Here is a 23,250-nt window from a genome sequence, read left to right as displayed (position 1 = left end):
GTTCTCAGTGTCTCATGATAGATGAAAGCCAGCAGGCTTACAGTTAATGAAGACGTCACATCTCTGTTGGAGCTCTGTTAAAGCACTATGCCCAGAGGCAGTCAATAATTTACCAAAATATTTTATCTAAACTTTCAATTCCCTGGAAAAATCTCTACTACCAGGTGGCTGGGGCTACTTGATTTGATTTAGAGCTCAGTTAAGTGAAAAAAAAAGGAAGAAAAAAAAATCTTGACTTTCAGAGTGAGGTAAATTAGATAGGTCGGTCATGGCATCCCTTAAATGAGAACAAATTTGCAAAATAGATGGCGAGAATAAACCTCCCAACAGTGCACAAGCTGCATCCTGGGATACTGGTTAGAACATCCTGCAGCAAGGAGATAAAGGAACATAAGGGAAAACGCCCAAATTGGTTCAAGCACAGAAACCCATGATTTGTGTCCTTGGAGTGACCTATGCTCATTGTAACAGTGAAAAAGGCACCCTTGGGTGGAGAATTAAAATGCTAATGAGAAATGTGATGCATGTACTAGCATGTACAGCAATAGCACATGTGCATTCAGGAGACCCTTCACGACATGCTAAACAACAGTGCCCATGCCCACGCTCTTATGAATAATCATGTTAGACTCCAATAAAGGGAAGTTCCTCAATGCCAACTGACCCTCTTATTCTTGTGCAGTCTGCTCTGATGCAGCTATCGGAGTGTACTTTGCTTTGCAATGAACTTCTTTACTTACTTTCCCTTTGGACTTGCTCTCAAATTCTTTTGTGCAGTGAAGTAAAGAATCTGAACCGGTTCACTGACAACAAAGGCATTACTGAAATAATATACATCTGCTACCAACATCACCAGTGCCTAAGGCTGTGATTTCAGTTGAGGCAAACAAAAGCTCACTGGAAATTTTAAAGAAATTCCTGGAGAGTTAGATGACTATATGAAACGGAATAACTCAAACCTATTGAGTCCTGTTTTGTTGCAGTAAAAATTTAAAACCTATTGAGTCCTGTTTTGTTGCAGTAAAAATTTAAAAGCTGAGGACCTAGCACTGCCTCTTTGCATGACCCAATCAGAGCCTTTCTCATCTGTCTCATAGTTACCATCTGCCTATATAACCTGCCCCCAGACGCCAGCTTAAGGAAACAGATTTGAGCATTGCCTTTTGTCTCCTTGCTGGTGGACCTCACAATAAAGCTTTCTCTTTTCTTGGAAGCTGATGCTATTAGTATTGGCCTCTATGCACATCTGGAAGTGAACTCATTGCTTGGTAACAGTGTAACTGGATCTAAAAAGCTGCACACAGGCCAGGTGCGGTGGCTCAAGTGTGTAATCCCAGTACTTCGGGAGGCTGAGGGAGGCAGATCACCTGAGGTCAGGAGTTTGAGACCAGCCTGGCCAACATGATGAAACCCTGTTTCTACTAAAAATACAAAAATTAGCTGGATATGGTGGTGTGCACCTCTAATCCCAGCTACTCAGGAGGCTGAGGCAGGAGAATCACTGGAACCTAGGAGGTGAGGGTTGCAGTGAGCCAAGATTGTGCCACTGCACTCCAGCCTGAGCAACAGAGCAAGAATCCGGCTCCAAAAAATAAAATAATAATAATAATAAAAAGTAGCTGCAGACATACCTAGAAGAGTTCTGAGAACAGAGTTTTCTAGTCATTCCTAACTCTATGATGTTTACGTCCTGCACAAGCAGGAAGTAAAAGCTAAGGCTGTCTTATAAACTGCTTGAAGTTTGAATCTGTCTTCTCACAGAGATACTTTTGGCATAGGGTAGAAAACATATAGCTAAGGCATTAAAAGAAATCTGAAAGACTATTGGCAGCCACTAAATATTGCGGATGTAGAGTACTCCTTAGGAAGCACTCTGGGGTCCATATAATGGAGAGAGAAGACTCAAATAAAAAATCTGCAATGAAACAGAAAACATTACCACTGATACTACAATGTTACCTTGTGATATAAAGAATTATAGGAGACATATATAAATAGAACAACCATATGCCAACAAATTTGATAACAGAAAAAATAAATTCCTAGATGCATCCAACCTACAAATATTAAATTATGAAAAAAATAGAAAATTGAAATACACCAACAATGATTGAGGAAATTAAATCAGTAATAAAAAAGTTTGTCTTTCATTCTCTCTTCTTTCTCTCTGCCTTTCTCTCTCTTTCTGTCTCTACTTTCCTTCTTTAATCTGAAAATCATCCACATTGTGGTACCAAATTACCCATTTTCCCAGGAGAACACTTTTTCATTTTGTAAGTTTCTTTATTTGCATCTTTGTTTTGTTTTTCTTCAAACCAACAGTCATTCCTAATTGTATGTTCATTTTGGTTATAGATAAGTGCCTTGCAATCCCTTTTTACACAGAAATCAGAGTTAGACTTGTGACTTGTTCCAGTTGAGAATAAAGGTGCCCCACCTATCTGTTTCTATGAACATCCTAAATATTTCCTCTGTCAATATTTTTTCTGATATAGGGATGAAATACTCTTGGCATTGTTGCTGTTTCCATATTATTTAGCCTACAATTTTGTATATGGTTTGCACCACAGTTTTCTTTTTTGTTTTTAACGTCAGTGTACATCATGCCTCAATAACTTCAGAGTCCCTGGATTTTCATGAAACTTCCTTATTGTTTCCACAGGTGATTTTGTGCACCTGAATGTGTGTGCCTACATATGTGGTTTAAACTGTATTTATATGACAACTTATAATTCTTTTACTGTCTATAGTCATATTACTGATTCTATATTTACCAAAAAAAAATGGTGAATATGAAGTAAAAGTATAGTTTGTGTTCAGTCTACTTTCTTCTTTCTTGAAGTCAGAAGTCCTATAGACTTTAAATCTTTCCCTCTATTATTTTGATGAAAGTCATTAACAACGTAATGATTTCACTTTTAATTAAATTAATTTTTAATTTCTAGCTACTGATATTTTACTGATATTTTTTCTGGCAGTATTCTCTTTTGTTTTTTTTTTTTTTTTTTTGAGGTGGAGTCTCACTCTTTCTCTCAGGCTGGAGTGCAGTGGCGTGATCTCAGCTCACTGCAACCTCAGCCTACTGAGTAGCTAGGATTACAGGCGTGTGCCACCAAACATGGCTAATTTTTGTATTTTTAGTAGAGACGGGGTTTCGTCATGTTGGCCACGCTGGTCTTGAACACCTGACCTCGGATGATCTGCCCGCCTCGGTCTCCCAAAGTGCTGGGATTACAAGCGTGAGCCACCACACCTGGCCATATTCTTCTTTTTCTATAATTCTTTAGAATATTTAAACTAAATGTGACATTTTAAAAATCACAGTCATGTATCAGCATCTATTTCTGTTCAGTTTCCAGAAAAAACACATATATGAGAAATCAAATGATAATAAATACCTCCGCCAAATGTGTCCATACATTGTTTATCCCCATTCATACAAACTCCATCTATACAGACCCATTGATTCGGTCCACACGGATGCCCAGTCTGAATAAAGTGGTTTTCTGGACATGACGCAGATGTTCCATTGCAATATTCAGGGAGGTCACATTCATCAAAGGAAGGCCTACATACTCTTTCTTGTGACATAAACTGAAGGGATGAGGTAAATGATATTGAATTAAGCAGAATGAGAATACATAAGCATAATAATGATAACTACTTATGTAGGTAATACTGAAATTGTTCAAAAAGCTCTTACTAGACAATTTTCACAGCACGGTCCTTCAGCACAATTTAAACCGGCTTTAAATCTACATGTGGCAGTATCACAGCATTTGGCTCCAAGAAGGAAACAATTCTGTAAGGCAAATCAAATGATCTGAAGCATTTTCCAACTTGTGTTCATATTGTAGACATATTCATAATGACAACATATTATATAACATACACATAGATGCTTAACTTACATGTTTGCAAACAGAAAAATAAAACCACTTACTCATTTACATAACAGACATTTATTAATTACCTACTAATTGTCAGACTATGTGTTGCTCATATTGCTAGAATAGGTTTTGTTACACTGATAAAAGGATTCTCTGAAGCCCTGGGGTCCACCATAGTCAAGTCATTGAGAAGAGCTGGCTCTTGTAGATAGAGATAGTTAAATACAAGATGTAAAATAAACAGAAGTTATACTTTAAAAATTCTATTGTAGTGACTACTTATTAGAGCCTTCTGAATCTAACATTTTAACAAGTTTCTGCATTTTGGGGTATATTGTTGATTTATTTCATTTTTAATTCTCTAAGTTCTGGAAAAAGGATATTATTTCCGAGAATAATGAAGTTGTCACCTTTATATCATTCACTCATATCTTATTATGCCTTAGTTCACAAGGCATAATTTTATGCTTTAGTTTTATGCTTTAGTTCATCTACGCCCAGTGAATATGCTTTTAAAACTTCTATTACTAAAGTTAGTAAAAGCAATAGATAAGAAGGCTAAAAGACAATGCATTCACACACACACACACACACACACACACACACACACACTCTCTCTCTCTCTCTCTCTCTCTCTCTCTCTCTCACACACACACACACACACATTTTTTAAATACCCAGAAATTTAAAATAGGATAAACTGGAAAAATAAATTTGATAAATCACACAAAAATAAATCATGGATTTAGTAGTCTTCATATGAGTTATAGCAAGATACTTACTCAAAGCACAGAGTAGTCAGTATTTTTCACAGCTATTCTGTCTGAGAATTGTCACTGTCATTGCTATCTACTGTAATTCTAGACGGGAAAGTTATATCTTAGTGATTTAAGCCTCAATTATATAACATTTAGAGAGCTTAGATACATGACTGTCAAATTGAAGAAGAAAGTTTCAAGATGTTTCCATTCAAACCCAACCAAGCAAAAACAAGTGGGTGATGAGGAACAATTTTTTTAAAAACATATCACATATCTCAGGATCTATAAACATACCTTTCTGGTTGGAGGGCTACATTAGTGACTACTGTAGGGCACAATGAAGTCTACTTAGTCTTTGTGATCCTTTTGAGCCTGTACCATTCGCTGTGAGTTTCAGTATCTCCTCCCCCTCATTTCATTCCCTTTATCTCTGCTCTCCTCACCTCCCTTCAACCCAGGCGCTTTCTCTAAGATTTCTGTGGTTTGGGAAAACTAGCTGTTCTTAATTATGTATGTTACAAATCTTTTTGACTTAAATATTGACCCCGATTAAAATATTCAAAAGCCACAAATGTGCTCCCTAGGTTTTCTTGCTCCATAGTGAAAGCATTAAAATATGTCTTTATGAACAACAAAGGAATTTAGGTTAAATACTAGGTTTAAATTTTAGGCTTAAAAACTAGGAAAGTCTATACTGAAGAGGAAGAGATTGAACCTACATCAACTCAGTTGTGAAACTAGTGGCCTTGAACATTTCTTACATGAGAGATTAGAATGGTGCTTACCAGGGACTTCAGGGAGGGGAAAACAGGGAGATGACGGTCAAGGGGTATAAAGTTTCAATTCTGCAAAACGAACAGGTTCTGGAGGTCAAACATGACTACAGTTAACAATATTGTATCATATACTTGAACTTTGCTAAGAAGGTAGATTCTGAGTGTTCTCACCAGAAAGGAAAATTTTTAAAAAGCAAAAGAAAAGGAAAACGTAAAATGTTATGGTGAGATTACAGATATGTTAGCTATCTAGATTTTAGTGGGCATTTCAAAATGTACTCATATACTCAATCATCAAGTTATATAACTTAAATATATACAATTTTAAATTGTCAGCTATACCTCAAGAAAGCTGGAATAAATAAAGGAAAATTACCTGTATATTCATACAAATCCACATAAATCTACAAAGCACTGAACCACTATACCAATATATATAAGTGCACTCATTAGTTGTTATAACACCTACACAGCCTCCTGAATCATTTGCAGAAAATTTAGCTTGATAAATTAAGGAAAATGGCAGTTTCACACTTGAATTAATAAGTAATTTTTGCTGCAATTTCAGTTCATAGCCTCCCAAATTAGTACCAACCTGTTGGGTCCCACAGTCACACTCCTCTCCTGCTTCCAGCTTTGCATTACCACACACTGCTTGCTGTTTGAAAAAAGGATCTAATCGAGGCTGATTGTGAAGACACTGGGACTTCTGTTTTGAAATAAAATGTGCAAAGTCTTCGATGCTGCAGTTACTAAAGATCTTCACACCACTGAAATGACTAAAGACACATCAAACTTCAAATTTTAATGTAAGGATTTCCATAAATTACCTACCCTTAGAATAAACCTATATAATAGCATTCCATAACAGACCAAATTCCCAAGTCTGTGAGTGTCAAAGCTTTCCATCTCTGTGCATGAGAAGTCAACTGTGCAAGCAGTAAATCTTTTAGTGGAAGTAAATTACTAATCCATAAAATTTTAATGGCTCTCCTATGACACTCATGACACTGTTCTCTCTTGTTTAAGCTCCTATTTTCCAAAGTGCCCCAATTGCTGTTTCATTTGTGCTCTTTCTTTTTATAACTTCTAAGTGCTGGGACACCCCTGCATTAATAAAGAAAACAGGATTTCCTTTTTTTTGTTTTTTGTTTATTTTTTTGTTTTTTTTTGAGACGGAGTCTTGCTCTGTCACCCAGGCTGGAGTGCAATGGCACGATCTCCGCTCACTGCAACCTCCATCTCCCCAGTTCAAGCAATTTTCCTGCCTCAGCCTCCTGAATAACTGGGATTAGAGGCGCAAGTCACTACGCCCTACTATTTTTTGCATTTTTTTTTTTTTTAGAAGAGATGGGGTTTCACCATGTTGGCTAGGCTGGTCTAGAACTCCTGACCTCGTGATCTGCCCACCTAGGTCTCCCGAAGTGCTGGGATTACAGGCATGAGCCAAGGTGCCCGGCCCAGGCTTTTCTTTTTTTAAGAAATCTATATTTATTCATAGGTTATTGTATCCACGTCTATAGTTGCAAATAGCATCTATGCCCAATAGCTCTAATACTTGTTTCTTTAGCGTTATCACCTGAACTCCAGTCCAGAGTCTGATGCTTTATTCAGTGTTTCTTCTTAAGTGTATTTTATTGGCACCTTAAATATAAATTCCCTATACTCTTGAGTCTTCTCCCCAAAACCACCCCTCACAAAGTATAACACAGTGTTTCAGAATGTGGACTCTGTGGCCCATCAAAACAAATGAGTTAAAAATCTTGGTTTTGCCGTTTACAGGTTGGTTGTCCTTGTAAAAGATTTTAAAATTATATGCATTTTAGTGTCCTCCTTTCAACATGAAGATAAATGTATTATTTATCTCATAAAGTTGTGAGAGTATTATACATGTAAAGTACTAAAAACTGTGCCTATGCATAGTTTGTACTCCTAATATTTTAAAATTCACTACAGGGAAACTCCAACCACCTAGTTGCTCAGGACAGAAACCTTGAGGTTATCTTATATTTCTCACAAACTCCTTATCTGCCAAGAAATTTTGTCAAATCTGTCTACTCTCTATATATTCAATACATGTTCCCCATAACAACTATCTACTCACAGACTTTCCTGTCTCTCTCATCAGAGGTCCTTCTCCTCATCAACCTCAACTCACTCTGCTCAAATAGGTGGATCTCTTACTGTCCTCTCCATCAAATATTCAACTATTTCCTCTGCCTGGAAAATGATTCCTTAGTATCCATGCATGGTTCCCTTTCATTCATTTCACATGTCTCTACAACATTTACGCAAACAGATATTTCCAAGCACACTTTAAAAATACCACTTCCTTACTACCCTTTATTCCCCTTACTGACATTTGTTTTACTTCAGAATGTTTACCAAAAACTGAATGTTACTAATTCAATCATTCAATAACTATCTTCTGCTAGTTCTTTTAAAGGTGTGTACTATTGAAATCACTTGCTATAAATAATAGATTAAGTTTAATTTTGTTATAATTTTGATTATTCTAAGTAGTATTAACAATGTTTAAAAAGATTATAATCACAAGGATCTATATTTTGATCCTTGAACTTATGGCTCATCTTAGGTCAATCAATTGACTTCTATATATGTTCACTCATTTATTAAAAACTGAGAAATTTAGGCATTGTACAATGAAGTCATGCATTCAGCTAACAACCAGAGGCTCCATTATCAAGAAAAAAATGAGAGAATAGAGAATGAAAACATCCAGCAAATCTCTATAAAGAGATTTATACATTTAACAATGTTAAAAGGAATGTGATGAGTTTTAAGGTAATAAACTTGATGGTATCAAACTCCAGTCATTTGGATTTTCAAGGGAAAATGTTATTCACATGAAGACCTCGAATAAATTTAGAATTTTTGAACAAACTAACAGTGTTAGTATGACGTGTTTTGTGATCACAACCTGGTTGAACATTCCCTTCAGTTCCATCAACCTTAAATAATGGAGTTATTATAAATTGCCGAGAATTCAATGATTACTATCTAAATACAAGAAACCATATAGAAAAAAAAAACTGATAGAAATTTAATATTACTGAGACCCAAGCAATGAAAGATATGTTTACCATGTGTGAACTGGTTTATAGAATATACACTTTCTGGTAATAAAATTAACATTGTCATTAGAAAGTAAAATATCAAGCAGAATTGCATCTGATTAGAGTACTTGTTTTGCAGCTTGAATCTTTATAGAGATTTGCTGGATGTTTTTATTCTCTATTCTCTCATGTTTTTTCTTGATAATGGAGCCTCTGGTTGTTAGTTGAATGCATGACTTCATTGTACAATGCCTAAATTTCTCAGTTTTTAATAAATGAGTGAAAATATATAGAAGTCAATTGATTGACCTAAGACGAGCCATAAGTTCAAGTTCTAGGAGGTAATGAGATAGACACGTTTTTGTAAGCTCCTTTATCCTATTGGTCACCTTAAATTTGATTAATTGTTGTAATAAAAACTTCCATTAGGGATATGAGATTATCTGGGGAATGGAAGCCACTGTGTAGAAATATAGCATGAAATTATACTGTGAAATATCGCACAATTAATAGAATGGTAATTTCTCAAAATAAACTTTTCTTTGATTGTAGCTATTATTCCTTTGTGTTTTCTGTAACTTGCAGCAAAATCTAAATACAAATTTAATCCCAATGTAGATTTCAATCAAAATATTTGTTTATCAACCACATTTCAACCATTCATTTTCTCACTATAAAATTACAAAGTATTTGCAAAAGAATGAAATATTCTAGTGACAATACAATAGAAAATAAAAGTATGGAGCATCTTTTTCCTTAATTCATAATCAAAACATCAAAACATGTGTCTAATATTTTGTATTTTTAAAAAGGAAGTACCATTCGCTAGGAACAACATTAATAAAACCTATATTTAATTATAATTTTGAAGGAATTACTACAGGCATCTTAATTACTAACTGAAAACAGAAAAATAACACCTCAACACATTCTCTCACATTCTGTTGTACATGATGGAAAGAATCAATTTGAAAAAATGAAAAACAAAGAAAGACAAAAATAAAAACAATTATTAAATAAGTCTCATGAAATGCAAAAGATAGACATCTAGAAAGTATATTTTTGGACTGCAGCAGGTATTAAATCAGATAACAAAAAGATATTTAGGAAATCCACAAATATTTGAAAATCAACTAACCTACATCTAAAATAGCAAACAAAGAAGAAACAACAAAAACTTGAAAATATTTCAATTAACTGGAAATGAAACACAAAATATTAAAAATGTGTAGTGTGTAATTGAAGGTCAAGTTCTAGGAACTTGTGATTAGAAATGCAGAGCTTTAAAGGGTTTGCACAAAAAGAAGGGAGGTTTAAAATCAGTTATTTGAATTTTACATTAAAAATTTAGAAAAAAGGATGAAAAAATTTACCATAAACTAAGTAGAAATAAAGGAGAACAAAGTAGATAGGCCATGGGAAAGAGTCAATGTGATTAAAATATAGTTCTTTGAAAAAAATTAAATAATTTGATAAAATCTAAGTTACAGTGATTATAGAAAGAAAGAAACTCAAATGATCAGTATCTGAGATAAAAGAAGCCATATCACAAATTATCCCATTGACTTTTAGAGGAAAATAAATGAAGACTCTAAAAATTTTTATGAAAAATTAATCAATTTTGAGGAAACAAATCATTTATTAGAAGAAGAAAATTAAGATGGCCGAATAGGAACAGCTCTAGTCTCCAACTCCCAGTGCAAGCGACACAGAAGACAGGTGATTTCTGCGTTTTCAACTGAGGTACTGGGTTCATCTCACTAGGTAGTGCAGGACAATCGGTGCTGGTCAGCTGCTGCAGCCCTTCCAGCGAGAGCTGAAGGAGGGCCAGGCATTCCCTCAACTGGGAAGCACAAGGGGGAAGGGAATCCCCTTTCCTAGCCAGGGGAACTGAGACACACAACACCTGGAAAATCGGGTAACTCCCATCCCAATACTGCAATTTACCAAGGATCTTAGGAAACAGGCACACCAGGAGATTATATCCCACACCTGGCCGGGAGGGTCCCATGCCCACGGAGCCTCCCTCATTACCAGCACAGCAGTCTGCCATCTACCTGCAAGGCAGCAGCCAGGCTAGGGGAGGGGCGCCGCCATTGCTGAGGCTTAAGTAGGTAAACAAAGCGGCTGGGAAGCTCCAACTAGGTGGAGCTCACAGCAACTCAAGGAGTCCTGCCTGTCTCTGTAGACTCCACCTCTGGGGACAGGGCACAGCTAAACAACAACAACAACAACAACAACAAAAAGCAGCTGAAACCTCTGCAGACGCAAACGACTCTTTCTGACAGCTTTGAAGAGAGCAGTGGATCTCCCAACACGGAGGTTGAGATCTGAGAACAGACAGACTGCCTGCTCAAGTGGGTCCCTGACCCCGGAGTAGCTTAACTGGGAGACATCCCCCACTAGGGACAGACTGACACCCCACACCTCACACGGTGGATTACACCCCTGAGAGGAAGCTTCCAAAGCAAGAATCAGACAGGTACACTCGCTATTCAGCAATATTCTATCTTCTGCAGCCTCTACTGCTGATACCCAGGCAAACAGGGTCTGGAGTGGACCTCAAGCAATCTCCAACAGACCTACAGCTGAGGGTCCTGACTGTTAGAAGGAAAACTAACAAACAGGAAGGATACCCACACCAAAACCTCATCAGTACGTCACCACCATCAAAGACCAGAGGCAGATAAAACCACAAAGATGGGGGAAAAGCAGAGCAGAAAAGCTGGAAATTCAAAAAATAAGAGCGGATCTCCCCTGCAAAGAAACACAGCTCATCGCCAGCAACGGATCAAAGCTGGATGGAGCATGACTTTGACGAGATGAGAGAAGAAGGCTCCAGTCCATCAAACTTCTCAGAGCTAAAGGAGGAATTACGTACCCAGCGCAAAGAAACTAAAAATCTTGAAAAAAAAGTGGGAGAATTGATAACTAGAATAATTAATGCAGAGAAGGCTATAAACGAACTGACAGAGATGAAAACCATGACACGAGAAATACGTGACAAATACACAAGCTTCAGTAACCGACTCGATCAACTGGAAGAAAGAGTATCAGCGATTGAGGATCAAATGAATGAAATGAAGCAAGAAGAGAAATCTAAAGAAAAAAGAAGAAAAAGAAATGAACAAAGCCTGCAAGAAGTATGGGATTATGTAAAAAGACCAAATCTACGTCTGATTGGGGTGCCTGAAAGTGAGGGGGAAAATGGAACCAAGTTGGAAAACACTCTTCAGGATATCATCCAGGAGAACTTCTCCAACCTAGTAGGGCAGGCCAACATTCAAATTTAGGAAATACAGAGAATGTCACAAAGATACTCCGCAAGAAGAGCAACTCTAAGACACATAATTGCCAGATTCACTAAAGTTGAAATGAAGGAAAAAATCTTAAGGGCAGCCAGAGAGTAAGATCGGGTTACCCACAAAGAGAAGCCCATCAGACTAACAGCAGATCTCTCGGCAGAAACTCTACAAGCCAGAAGAGAGTGGGGGCCAATATTCAACATTCTTAAAGAAAAGAATTTTCAACCCAGAATTTCATATCCAGCCAAACTAAGTTTCATAAGTGAAGGAGAAATGAAATCCTTTACAGATAAGCAAATGCTTAGAGATTTTGTCACCACCAGGCCTGCCTTACAAGAGACCCTGAAGGAAGCACTAAACATGGAAAGGAACAACTGGTACCAGCCATTGCAAAAACATGCCAAAATGTAAAGACCATCGAGGCTAGGAAGAAACTGCATCAACTAATGAGCAAAATAACCAGTTAATATCATAATGGCAGGATCAAATTCACACATAACAATATTAACCTTAAATGTAAATGGACTAAATGGTCCAATTAAAAGACACAGACTGGCAAACTGGATAGAGTCAAGACCCATCAGTTTGCTGTATTCAAGAGACCTATCTCACATGCAGAGATATACATAGGCTCAAAATAAAGGGATGGAGGAAGATCTACCAAGCAAATGGAGAACAAAAAAAAGCAGGGGTTGCAATACTAGTCTCTGATAAAACAGACTTTAAACCATCAAAGTTCAAAAGAGACAAAGAAGGCCATTACATAATGGTAAAGGAATCAATTCAACAGGTAGATCTAACTATCCTAAATATATATGCACCCAATACAGGAGCACCCAGATTCATAAAGCAAGTCCTTAGAGACTTACAAAGAGACTTAGACTCCCATACAATAATAATGGGAGACTTCAACACCCCAATGTTAACATTAGACAGATCAACGAGACAGAAAGTTAACAAGGGTATCCAGGAATTGAACTCATCTCTGCAGCAAGCAGACCTAATAGACATCTACAGAACTCTCCACCCCAAATCAACAGAATATACTTTCTACTCAGCACCACATCACACTTATTCTAAAATTGACCACATAATTGGAAGTAAAGCACTCCTCAGCAAATGTACAAGAACAGAAATTAAAACAAACTGTCTCTCAGACCAGAGTGCAATCAAACTAGAACTCAGGACTAAGAAACTCAATCAAAACCGCTCAACTACATGGAAACTAAATAACCTGCTCCTGAATGACTACTGAGTACATAACAAAATGAAGGCAGAAATAAAGATGTTCTTTGAAACCAATGAGAACAAAGATACAACATACCAGAATCTCTGGGACACTTTTAAAGCAGTGTGTAGAGGGAAATTTATAGCACTAAATGCCCACAAGAGAAAGCTGGAAATATTTTAATCGACACTCTAACATCACAATTAAAAGAACTAGAGAAGCAAGAGCAAACACATTCAAAGACTAGCAGAAGGCAAGAAATAACTAAGATCAGAGCAGAACTGAAGGAGATAGAGACACAAAATACCCTCCAAAAAATCAATGAATCCAGGAGTTGGTTTTTAGAAAAGATCAACAAAATTGATAGACCACTAGCAAGACTAATAAAGAAGAAAAGAGAGAAGAATCAAATAGATGCAATAAAAAATGATAAAGGGGATATCACCACCGACCCCACAGAAATACAAACTACCATCAGAGAATACTATAAACACCTCTATGCAAATAAACTAGAAAATCTAGAAGAAATGGATAATTTCCTGGACACTTACACTCTCCCAAGACTAAACCAGGAAGAAGCTGAATCCCTGAATAGACCAATAGCAGGCTCTGAAATTGAGGCAATAATTAATAGTCTACCAACTAAAAAAAGTCCAGGACCAGATGGATTCACAGTTGAATTCTACCAGAGGTACAAGGAGGAGCTGGTACCATTCCTTCTGAAACTATTCCAATCAATAGAAAAAGAGGGAATCCTCCCTAACTCATTTTATGAGGCCAACATCATCCTGATACCAAAGCCTGGCAGAGACATAACAAAAAAAGAGAATTTTAGACCAATATCCCTGATGAACATCGATGCACAAATCCTCAATAAAATACTGGCAAACTGGATCCAGCAGCACGTCAAAAAGCTTATCCACCATGATCAAGTGGGCTTCATCCCTGGGATGCAAGGCTGGTTCAACATACGCAAATCAATAAATGTAATCCAGCATATAAAAAGAACCAAAGACAAAAACCACATGATTATCTCAATAGATGCAGAAAAGGCCTTTGACAAAATTCAACAGCCCTTCATGCTAAAAATGCTCAATAAATTTGGTATTGATGGAACATATCTCAAAATAATAAGAGCTGTTTATGACAAACCCACAGCCAATATCATACTGAATGGGCAAAAACTAGAAAAATTCCCTTGGAAAACTGGCACAAGACAGGGATGCCCTCTCTCACCACTCCTATTCAACACAGTGTTGGAAGTTCTGGCTAGGGCAATCAGGCAAGAGAAAGAAATCAAGGGTATTCAGTTAGGAAAAGAAGAAGTCAAATTGTCCCTGTTTGCAGATGACATGATTGTATATTTAGAAAACCCCATTGTCTCAGCCCCAAATCTCCTTAAGCTGATAAGAAACTTCAGCAAAGTCTCAGGATACAAAATTAATGTGCAAACATCACAAGCATTCTTATACATCAGTAACAGACAAACAGAGTAAAACCATGAATGAACTTCCATTCACAATTGCTTCAAAAAGAATAAAATACCTAGGAATCCAACTTACAAGGGATGTAAAGGACCTCTTCAAGGAGAACTACAAACCACTGCTCAGTGAAATAAAAGAGGACACAAACAAATGGAAGAACATACCATGCTCATGGATAGGAAGAATCAATATCATGAAAATGGCCATACTGCCCAAGGTAATTTATAGATTCAATGCCATCCCCATCAAGCTACCAATGAGTTTCTTCACAGAATTGGAAAAAACTGCTTTAAAGTTCATATGGAACCAAAAAAGAGCCTGCATGGCCAAGACCATCCTAAGTCAAAAGAACAAAGCTGGAGGCATCATGCTACCTGACTTCAAACTATACTACAAGGCTACAGTAACCACAACAGCATGATACTGGTACCAAAACAGAGATATAGACCAATAGAACAGAACAGAGTCCTCAGAAATAATACCACACATCTACAGCCATCTGATCTTTGACAAACCTGAGAAAAACAAGAAATGGGGAAAGGATTCCCTATTTAATAAATGGTGCTGGGAAAATTGACTAGCCATAAGTAGAAAGCTGAAACTGGATCCTTTCCTTACTCCTTATACAAAAATTAATTCAAGATGGATTAGAGACTTAAATGTTAGACCTAATACCATAAAAATCCTAGAAGAAAACCTAGGTAATACCATTCAGGACATAGGCATGGGCAAGGACTTCATGTCTAAAACACCAAAAGCAATGGCAACAAAAGCCGAAATTGACCAATGGGATCTAATTAAACTAAAGAGCTTCTGCACAGCAAAAGAAACTACCATCAGAGTGAACAGGCAACCTACAGAATGGGAGAAAATTTTTGCAATCTACTCATTTGGCAAAGGGCTAATATCCAGAACCTACAAAGAACTCAAACAAATTTACAAGAAAAAAACAAACAACCCCATCAAAAAGTGGGCAAAGTATATGAACAGACATTTCTCAAAAGAAGACATTCATACAGCCAACAGACACATGAAAAAATGCTCATCATCACTGGCCATCAGAGAAATGCAAATCAAAACCACAATGAGATACCATCTCACACCAGTTAGAATGGCAATTAAAAGTCAGGAAACAACAGGTGCTGGAGAGGATGTGGAGAAATAGGACCACTTTTACACTGTTGTTGGGATTGTAAACTAGTTCAACCATTATGGAAAACAGTATGGCGATTCCTCAAGGTTCTAGAACTAGAAGTACCATATGACCGAGCCATCCCATTACTGGGGATATACCCAAAGGATTATAAATCATGCTGCTATGAAGACACATGCACACGTATGTTTATTGCGGCACTATTCACAATAGCAAAGACTTGGAATCAACCCAAATATCCATCAGTGACAGACTGGATTAAGAAAATGTGGCACATATACACCATGGAATACTATGCAGCTATAAAAAAGGACGAGTTTGTGTCCTTTGTAGGGACATGGATGCAGCTGGAAACCATCATTCTCAGCAAACTATCGAAGAACAGAAAACCAAACGCCGCATGTTCTCACTCATAGGTGGGAACTGAACAATGAGATCACCTGGACTCAGGAAGGGGAACATCACACACCGGGGCCTATCATGGGGTGGGGAGAGGGGGAAGGGATTGCATTGGGAGTTATACCTGATGTAAATGACGAGTTGATGGGTGCTGACGAGTTGATGGGTGCAGCACACCAACATGGCACATGTATACATATGTAACAAACCTGCATGTTATGCACATATACCCTAGAACTTAAAGTATAATAATAACAATAATAATAAAAAGAAGAAGAAGAAGAAGAAAACTAACCAAAATCTAAATAGCCCAATATCTCAAAAATGACCAGTTAAACACCTTTCCAAAAAGAGTTATCCAGGTCCAGACAGCTCCAATGATACATGCTATAAAACAATTTAGAAAGAAATAATACCAATAGTACAAAACCTCTTTTAGAAAGTTATGTGAAACCAATGTAACTGTGATACTAAAACCAGTCAAAGGAATTGCAAGAGAATTACTACTAAAGATCTGTGTCACTCATTAATATACAGGCAAATAAACCTTGCCAATATTAGGGGGGAAATGCATCTACACAAAGGATCAATACATTAAAAGGATAATTCATCATTCCTCGATGCAGTTTATCCCAGAAAAGCAAGATTATTTAAACAACTAAAAATGAATAAAATACATTTCAGTGTATCAACAGAATAAAGTAGAAGAAACACATGAGCATCTCAATATTTGATAAAATATATTCATAATGAAAACTCTGATAAATCAGGGTTACAAAGCTTTCTCAATCTGATTACAAGTCTCTCTGTAAAACCTTCAGTTAATGTTTTTATTGGTGAAAAGTTACAAGTCTTGCCCTTAAATCAGAGTGAAGCAAAGACAGCCACACATCAAACTTCAGTTTTAAATAATACTCGAGGCCCAAAGCACTGCGATAAGGCAAGATACAGACGTTTTAAAAATATAAAGATCAAAAAGGAAGATGTATTTATAATATATAATTACATATGAATACAATTCTCATGAGACTAAATTAGAAGTTCCAGAATGAATATGTTAGTGTAGCAAAGCTTCAGGATACAAGCTCAATAAAAGTTAATCAAAATCATTTCTATATACTTGTCATAAACAATTGCAAATTTCATAGTCTTATAAACATGGTGCAATTAGAAAAAAATAAGAAATCTATTTCCAAAGGAAAATAAAAAACTAAGGAACAGGCTCCAACCATGATGGGAATAACTCATCAGGCATCCTAACAAAATTACCTGTTTCAAAATTGAACAGAGAATACTTTGACATTATGCATGAGGATGTGGAGAGCCCAAAGAATTTCTTATATTTGTGATTTTCTTATCCTTCCCATCATTTTTTTTTACCATCACAACTATTGCAGTCATCATAATCAACATGATGAGCAATATATCATTATCATCATTGTAAACAACTATATTGTGGTTGAGATAAATAAAAGTTTAATAAATAATACTCAACATTATTAATACAAACGATATAAATGTCATCTGTGTTTGTTTGGATTGGCCATGAGAAAACACTCTAAAGCATGAACTTGACTGTAGGAATTTTATGTGGGAGGTGATTCTAGGAAGCAGGAATAAGGGTGTAAGGATGAAGAAAGAGAGGAGGAGGAAAAGTCAATGTCAGCATGTATTATTGAGATGGCAATAATGACTTCTTTCTGCTGGGCCCACAGAAAAATGTACAGAATACTTACAAAATTTCCCCTAGTTGGTCAGGAATCTGGTGTTTCACTAAGGTGGCTGAAGTTTGCTCCTAGGGAAGGAGTGCATGCCTTTCATTTTAAGACTTCTTTTAGGGTGTGCTAGGAAAAAGGCTGGCTGACCATCATAGATGTCAAAAACCCGGTCCTTGAATGCTTCTTTTGAAGTAAACACTTTTCTGGTGGAACTTGAAAATAAACATCTGAATGTGTTGTGCCCATTCTAAATAAATCCACATACTTCTTCCCCACACTTTCTTGTCTTTAAATGTCCAGTTTTACAGCATCTAGATCATTGACCAAATATTCAAGTTATTTGCCACAACATAGGAATCTGTGTAGATTCCAATCTCCGACACTTCTCATACAAGGTGGAAAATCCGACATATTGTTTGCAAATATGCCCATGGGGCATGGGGACATTTACCATCCTCACAGTCTTTAGGTCTAAATCTAATAGGATTCTATATGAAACTGACTTTTAAAAAACACTTCAACTAACATATTGAAAATAGACTGAGGTTTGTTTGTTTTTTCCCTCCATCAATCAGTTTTAGAAAATCCCTACGAGGCTATTAGTGTGTAGTGACTGAGAAATATTGGTGAAATAGATGTAGGTGACATGAGAATCTGGGATCCCTGTTCCCTTATTTACGTGTACTATCTGGACCTCCTCTAGCCAGCTCCCAGATTTACCATTTTGGTCATCAGATAGATTAAGCTTATACATATTTTTTGTGGCTCTAAAACACCCCATTTATGATAAACATAGTGAACTTCAATAACATAGCAACTTACTATTTCCTGGATGCATGCTCAAGGCTACAAGAGCCCAGTAGCCCATCGGAAGCTATAGCAGAACTATAGGTCTGCACTGCAAATCTCCTACTGATACTTGCCAGAGATTCCACATGTATGTAATCTACCAGGAATATCCTTAGTATCATTGTACTGAAATAATCACAAGAACCAAAGACAAGGCATCTTGCACCACAGCCTGGACCTGCTGCAGTGCACTTTTCACATTATCTTTTGGCAAAGGTGCCCTTGTTGTTATCAGATCATGTATCAGACCGTGACAATCCTTTCATAAAGGTTTGTTTTCTAAAGTCATTCTGGGGTAACTATTTTAGGACAGGTTCCCCACCCCTGCCACCCCCAAAAATAGGAGCCTGAGACAAGAACTTAAGCACAAATATTTTAGGGAGCAGGAGTGAGGGAATGAAGACAGTGAGATGTTTCCTGCTGCAGGCGATGAGGCTTGATTTTTTAACACATCTGAGAAACAAAGAATGCCTCCAAGAATATCCATCAGAAAGACAAGAGTCTGGCTCCAGTTACTGCCTGGTTTCCTTAAATCCCCTGGCTATTTGATCCTATTTCTACAAAAATTCATAATGTACTATAAGAATAATGTTGATATCAGAAAAAAAAAATCACTAGATCGTTAAGGCCTGATTAGAATACTGCAAAAGACTTTCTCTCATGACAAAGAAAAAGCTGAACAGCAGCATCTCTGAAATCAACAGATGCTGAGACTTTAGGCTGAACCAAGGCATGGTGAAGGACAGTCATGCAGACAAGTTCATACTAATAAATATGTTTCGTGTAGTGATCTCAAGCTTGCATTTGACTTATCAAATCATGCATCAAATTGTAAAATTATACAAGTAAACATATTGATAAATGTAGTGATCGATCACATGTGAGAAAGCCAGTGTGACATTTGATTACAAGTGATATTGAGATAAATATGCATCATGGGCATTGGAATACACATTTTGGTCCTGGAGTCCTCGGTCACAGCTGATAGCCATTATTATTTATTTTAACAACTTAAACTTTCTTCAACTAAATACATTAAAATTACATTAAACTATATATGTAAAGTATAAGTCAGAAATCTTACATTGCTTCTGGATTCATAATGCAGACAGCTGCTGAGCACTGGCATTGGTTAATGTCATCATAAGGGATCCCCATACTAAGGCTCAATAATTGAGCTAAAATAACTGCAAGAGATTCCAGACTTATGGTTCTGGGGTGCTGAGAAAAAAAAAATAGATGTACACGTTTTGGGAGATTATTTTGTTTACTTGGAGAACAATGCAATTATTAAAGAGTCACATGATAAAATGGAATAGGGGCATCTGTTATCCCCAAAAGTGGCATCCATGTTGGCCTAATTCATTATAAATATAAGAAAATTATGAAAAATAAAATCTGAAGTTTTACTAGTATGTAAATAGATGACTCATTTGGTGATCTCAAAGAAAAAAACATTGCCCCAGGAATTTGTTAGTTATGTCTAACAACAATTACAGTCATATTTATATTCACAAAAGATAATATTTAAAGATAAATGCATAGAAAAACATAGTGTCAAGTTATGAAATTTGGTCATTACCAGAGGCTGGGAAGGGTAGTACAAAGTGGGGGATAAAGTTGAGATGGTTTAACGGTAGAAAAACTCAATTAAATAGAATAAGGTCTAGTATTTCTAGGAAAATAGTGTTACTTCAGTTAACAACACTTACTGTATGTGTTGAAATATCTGAGTGGAATTGGAATGCTCCTAACACAAAGAAACGATAAAGGCTTGAGGCGATGGATATTCCAATTATCCTAATTTAATCATTACACATTGTATGCCTGTACCAAAACCTCACATCTCCCCAATAAAAACATATAACTACTGTGTACCCATAATACAATTAAAAATTTAAAAGTTGATTCTTCAAAGATAATATTTTATATAACCATTTCATACATGTATTTATAAACTCATAAGTTAACCCATTGAATTAATTAATATTATGGTAATAATGACTGATAATAAGAATTCTGACTTTTCAATTGTTTCAATTTTATTGGGAAAACTAAAATACCTTTATAATTTCTGTTTTTGTAAGAGTAAGATGTTTATTATAGTGCATTTTGATCACACTATAACACGAATTTTGGGAAAAATTCACATACCCTGCTACCCCTTCAAACATATCTAATAACATTTTGATGAATATACTTCATGATAGGTTTCTAGGTATACATTTTGGTTTCTTCTGTTTGCCTCTGTAAGTCAATTTTCCATCATTTTCTACCTTGCCCTCTACCCCAAAAAGATGACACAAATGGATTATGTCAGAGGGATGCTTTGCCCTCAAATTTTGTCTTGATTAATTCTAATGGAGAGAAGAGAACGAGATGTGAATGAAACTGAAGTATTTATTACATCATTGCAATGATGCTTATGTCTCTTTGAACCCTTGACGGGAGGTCTACCTTCTGTCTGTGACTCTGACAAAATGACTCCCTTCCCTCCATCAACACTTGGTACCAATTAAAGTTCTTTAATACTTGCATGGAGGTACTGTAAAGGCTCTACATTTTGCATGACATGAATAAATACTCCATTTATCAAATTTCCACATTTTAATGTTTCATCTGCTTTCAGAGAGACAGTGTTAGGAAGAAGAAGACGAAGGACAAGGAGGAGAAGGAAGAAAGGAATGAAAAGGAGAAGGAAAAGAAGAAGGAGAAGAAGGGGGAAAAGGCGAGAGAATGATTCTACAGGGAATAAATTGAAGGATTCAGCTAAATTTCAAAAGGCTAAATACTGTAGTAGTATATTAATACTGGTACTGTTATTTTAAACCACCTTGTTTTTGAGATATTATAGAAAAGGCTTATTGACCAATAAATGCATCTTTATACTTTTCTCTTTTTCTCCTGTTTCCTGTCATCTCTTATAATTCACTAAGATGGAGACAACAACATCCAATGATTTCACTTTAGGCATTTATATAAAAGCAGGGTTCTTTTTTTCCTTCATGTTCAGTTGCTCTTGCCTTCCCTGTATTCTTACTAGTACATATATTTGGATCTTTCCATTTATTGTATTTCCTTTCAAAGACGCTTTCAAATGTCTTTGATCATTATAGGATCAAAGACATGGTTTTACATTTGAGATGACATTTCTTCACATTTTGTTTGTGATCATCTCGCTTTGGATTTCTCTTAATCAGTTTGGCCTGCCACAACAAAATGCCAAAGACTTGATGGTTTAATCAAGAGAAATTTATTTCCTTGCAGTTCTGTGGAATTTCACAGTTCTAGAAGTCTAAGATCAGGGTGCTGGCAGGGTTGGCTGGCATCTGCTGAAAACTTTTTGGCTTGTACTAGAGTGCCTTCTTGCTGGCCTTTCCTCTATTTGCACATGGAGAGCCTTATCTCTGGTGTCTCTTCCTCCTCTTCTATGGACAGCAGTCCTATTGAATTAGAGCCCCACCTCCCGCCCCCTCCACCATGACCTATTTACCCTTCATTACCTCTTTTCAGGTCCTGTCTCTGAATATAGTCACATTGGAGGTTAAGGCTTCAACATATGAATTCAGGGGGGACACAGTTCAGTCCAGACTAGCATAGAAAGTTTTTTAAAGCTATGGAAAGCAGTAAGAGAATTTCCTACAGACCCCTTGTTATTATTATCTCTAATTTGAAAGCCAAGTGACAATAAAGCAAAACTATATATAACACTGAATTTAAAAAAATGTATATTTAGGGACAAAAAATTTCAACAAAGCAGACAATCTTCTTTTGGTGAGTATACCTGTTTAGAACCATAGTTTTCAAATAATAACAGCAACAAGCCTTTATTACGCTGCTTATATGCCAATCACCAGACTGAGAAATTTGTAAACAGGTGGGTATTTGTTGAGACTGTTTTTTTGCATAACATGTGAGTATTCTCTATAATGTGCATTCCATATAAGTTTTTTTAAAAAAACACTCTTGTCTCTAATTTTATGTGTCAACATTCTATCTATGCCTTTTTTTTTCTTTAATGAACACATGTTATGTTTTGTTCAACTCATTATTTAGTCAAGGAACTAGTAAGATGTTCACACCAATTCAAAGAGTGTATTAGTCTGCTCTCATGCTGCTAGTAAAGACACACCCAAGACTGGGTAATTTATAAAGAAAAAGAGGTTTAATGGACTCACAGTTTCATGGTTTCACATGGCTGGGGAAGCATCACAATCATAGTGGAAGAGGAAAGAAGAGTAAAGGCACATCCTACATGGTGGCAGGCCAGAGAATGTGTGCATGGGATCTCCCCTTTGGGAAAGACTCACCCCCATGATTCAATTTTCTCACTGGTTCCCTCCCATGACACATGGGAATTACAGGAGCTACAATTCAAGATGAGATTTGGGTGGGGACACAGCCAAACCATATCAAAGAACATTTGAGAATCTAGGAGTATATTAATAAACATGTTAGGATAGAGTTGTAGGTTTTAGATACAAAACTGATTAGTGTTTTAGAGAATAATAAATAATATGTGGGTTATCTAGTCCACCAGAGAGAAATTATTTGCATCTCTACCAGACAAAAATCTGCACATTAATCTCTGCCACCAAATAATTGCAAAC

At 36.5% G+C, this 23,250-nt stretch overlaps 1 protein-coding gene across 3 annotated transcripts in view; it reads right to left on the bottom strand.

Annotated features, from left to right (window-relative positions):
* Positions 1-23,250, bottom strand: part of LOC105476622 (ADAM metallopeptidase domain 2) — a 113,243-nt gene that overhangs the window by 24,678 nt on the left and 65,315 nt on the right. For all 3 annotated transcript variants that reach the window (XM_071068344.1, XM_071068345.1, XM_071068347.1), the window contains exons 11-14: positions 19,725-19,861; positions 6,023-6,206; positions 3,704-3,802; positions 3,399-3,594 (exon numbers count right to left, since the gene is read on the bottom strand). In XM_071068344.1, coding sequence (XP_070924445.1) covers positions 3,399-3,594; positions 3,704-3,802; positions 6,023-6,206; positions 19,725-19,861 — 616 coding nt within the window. The remainder of the gene's footprint in view (positions 1-3,398; positions 3,595-3,703; positions 3,803-6,022; positions 6,207-19,724; positions 19,862-23,250) is intronic.

The sequence above is a fragment of the Macaca nemestrina genome, chromosome 8 (genome assembly GCF_043159975.1).
Source record: "Macaca nemestrina isolate mMacNem1 chromosome 8, mMacNem.hap1, whole genome shotgun sequence".
Taxonomy (NCBI): Eukaryota; Metazoa; Chordata; class Mammalia; order Primates; family Cercopithecidae; genus Macaca; species Macaca nemestrina.
Note: the sequence above shows the minus strand (reverse complement) of the source record. Positions and strands in the feature narration are given on the sequence as shown.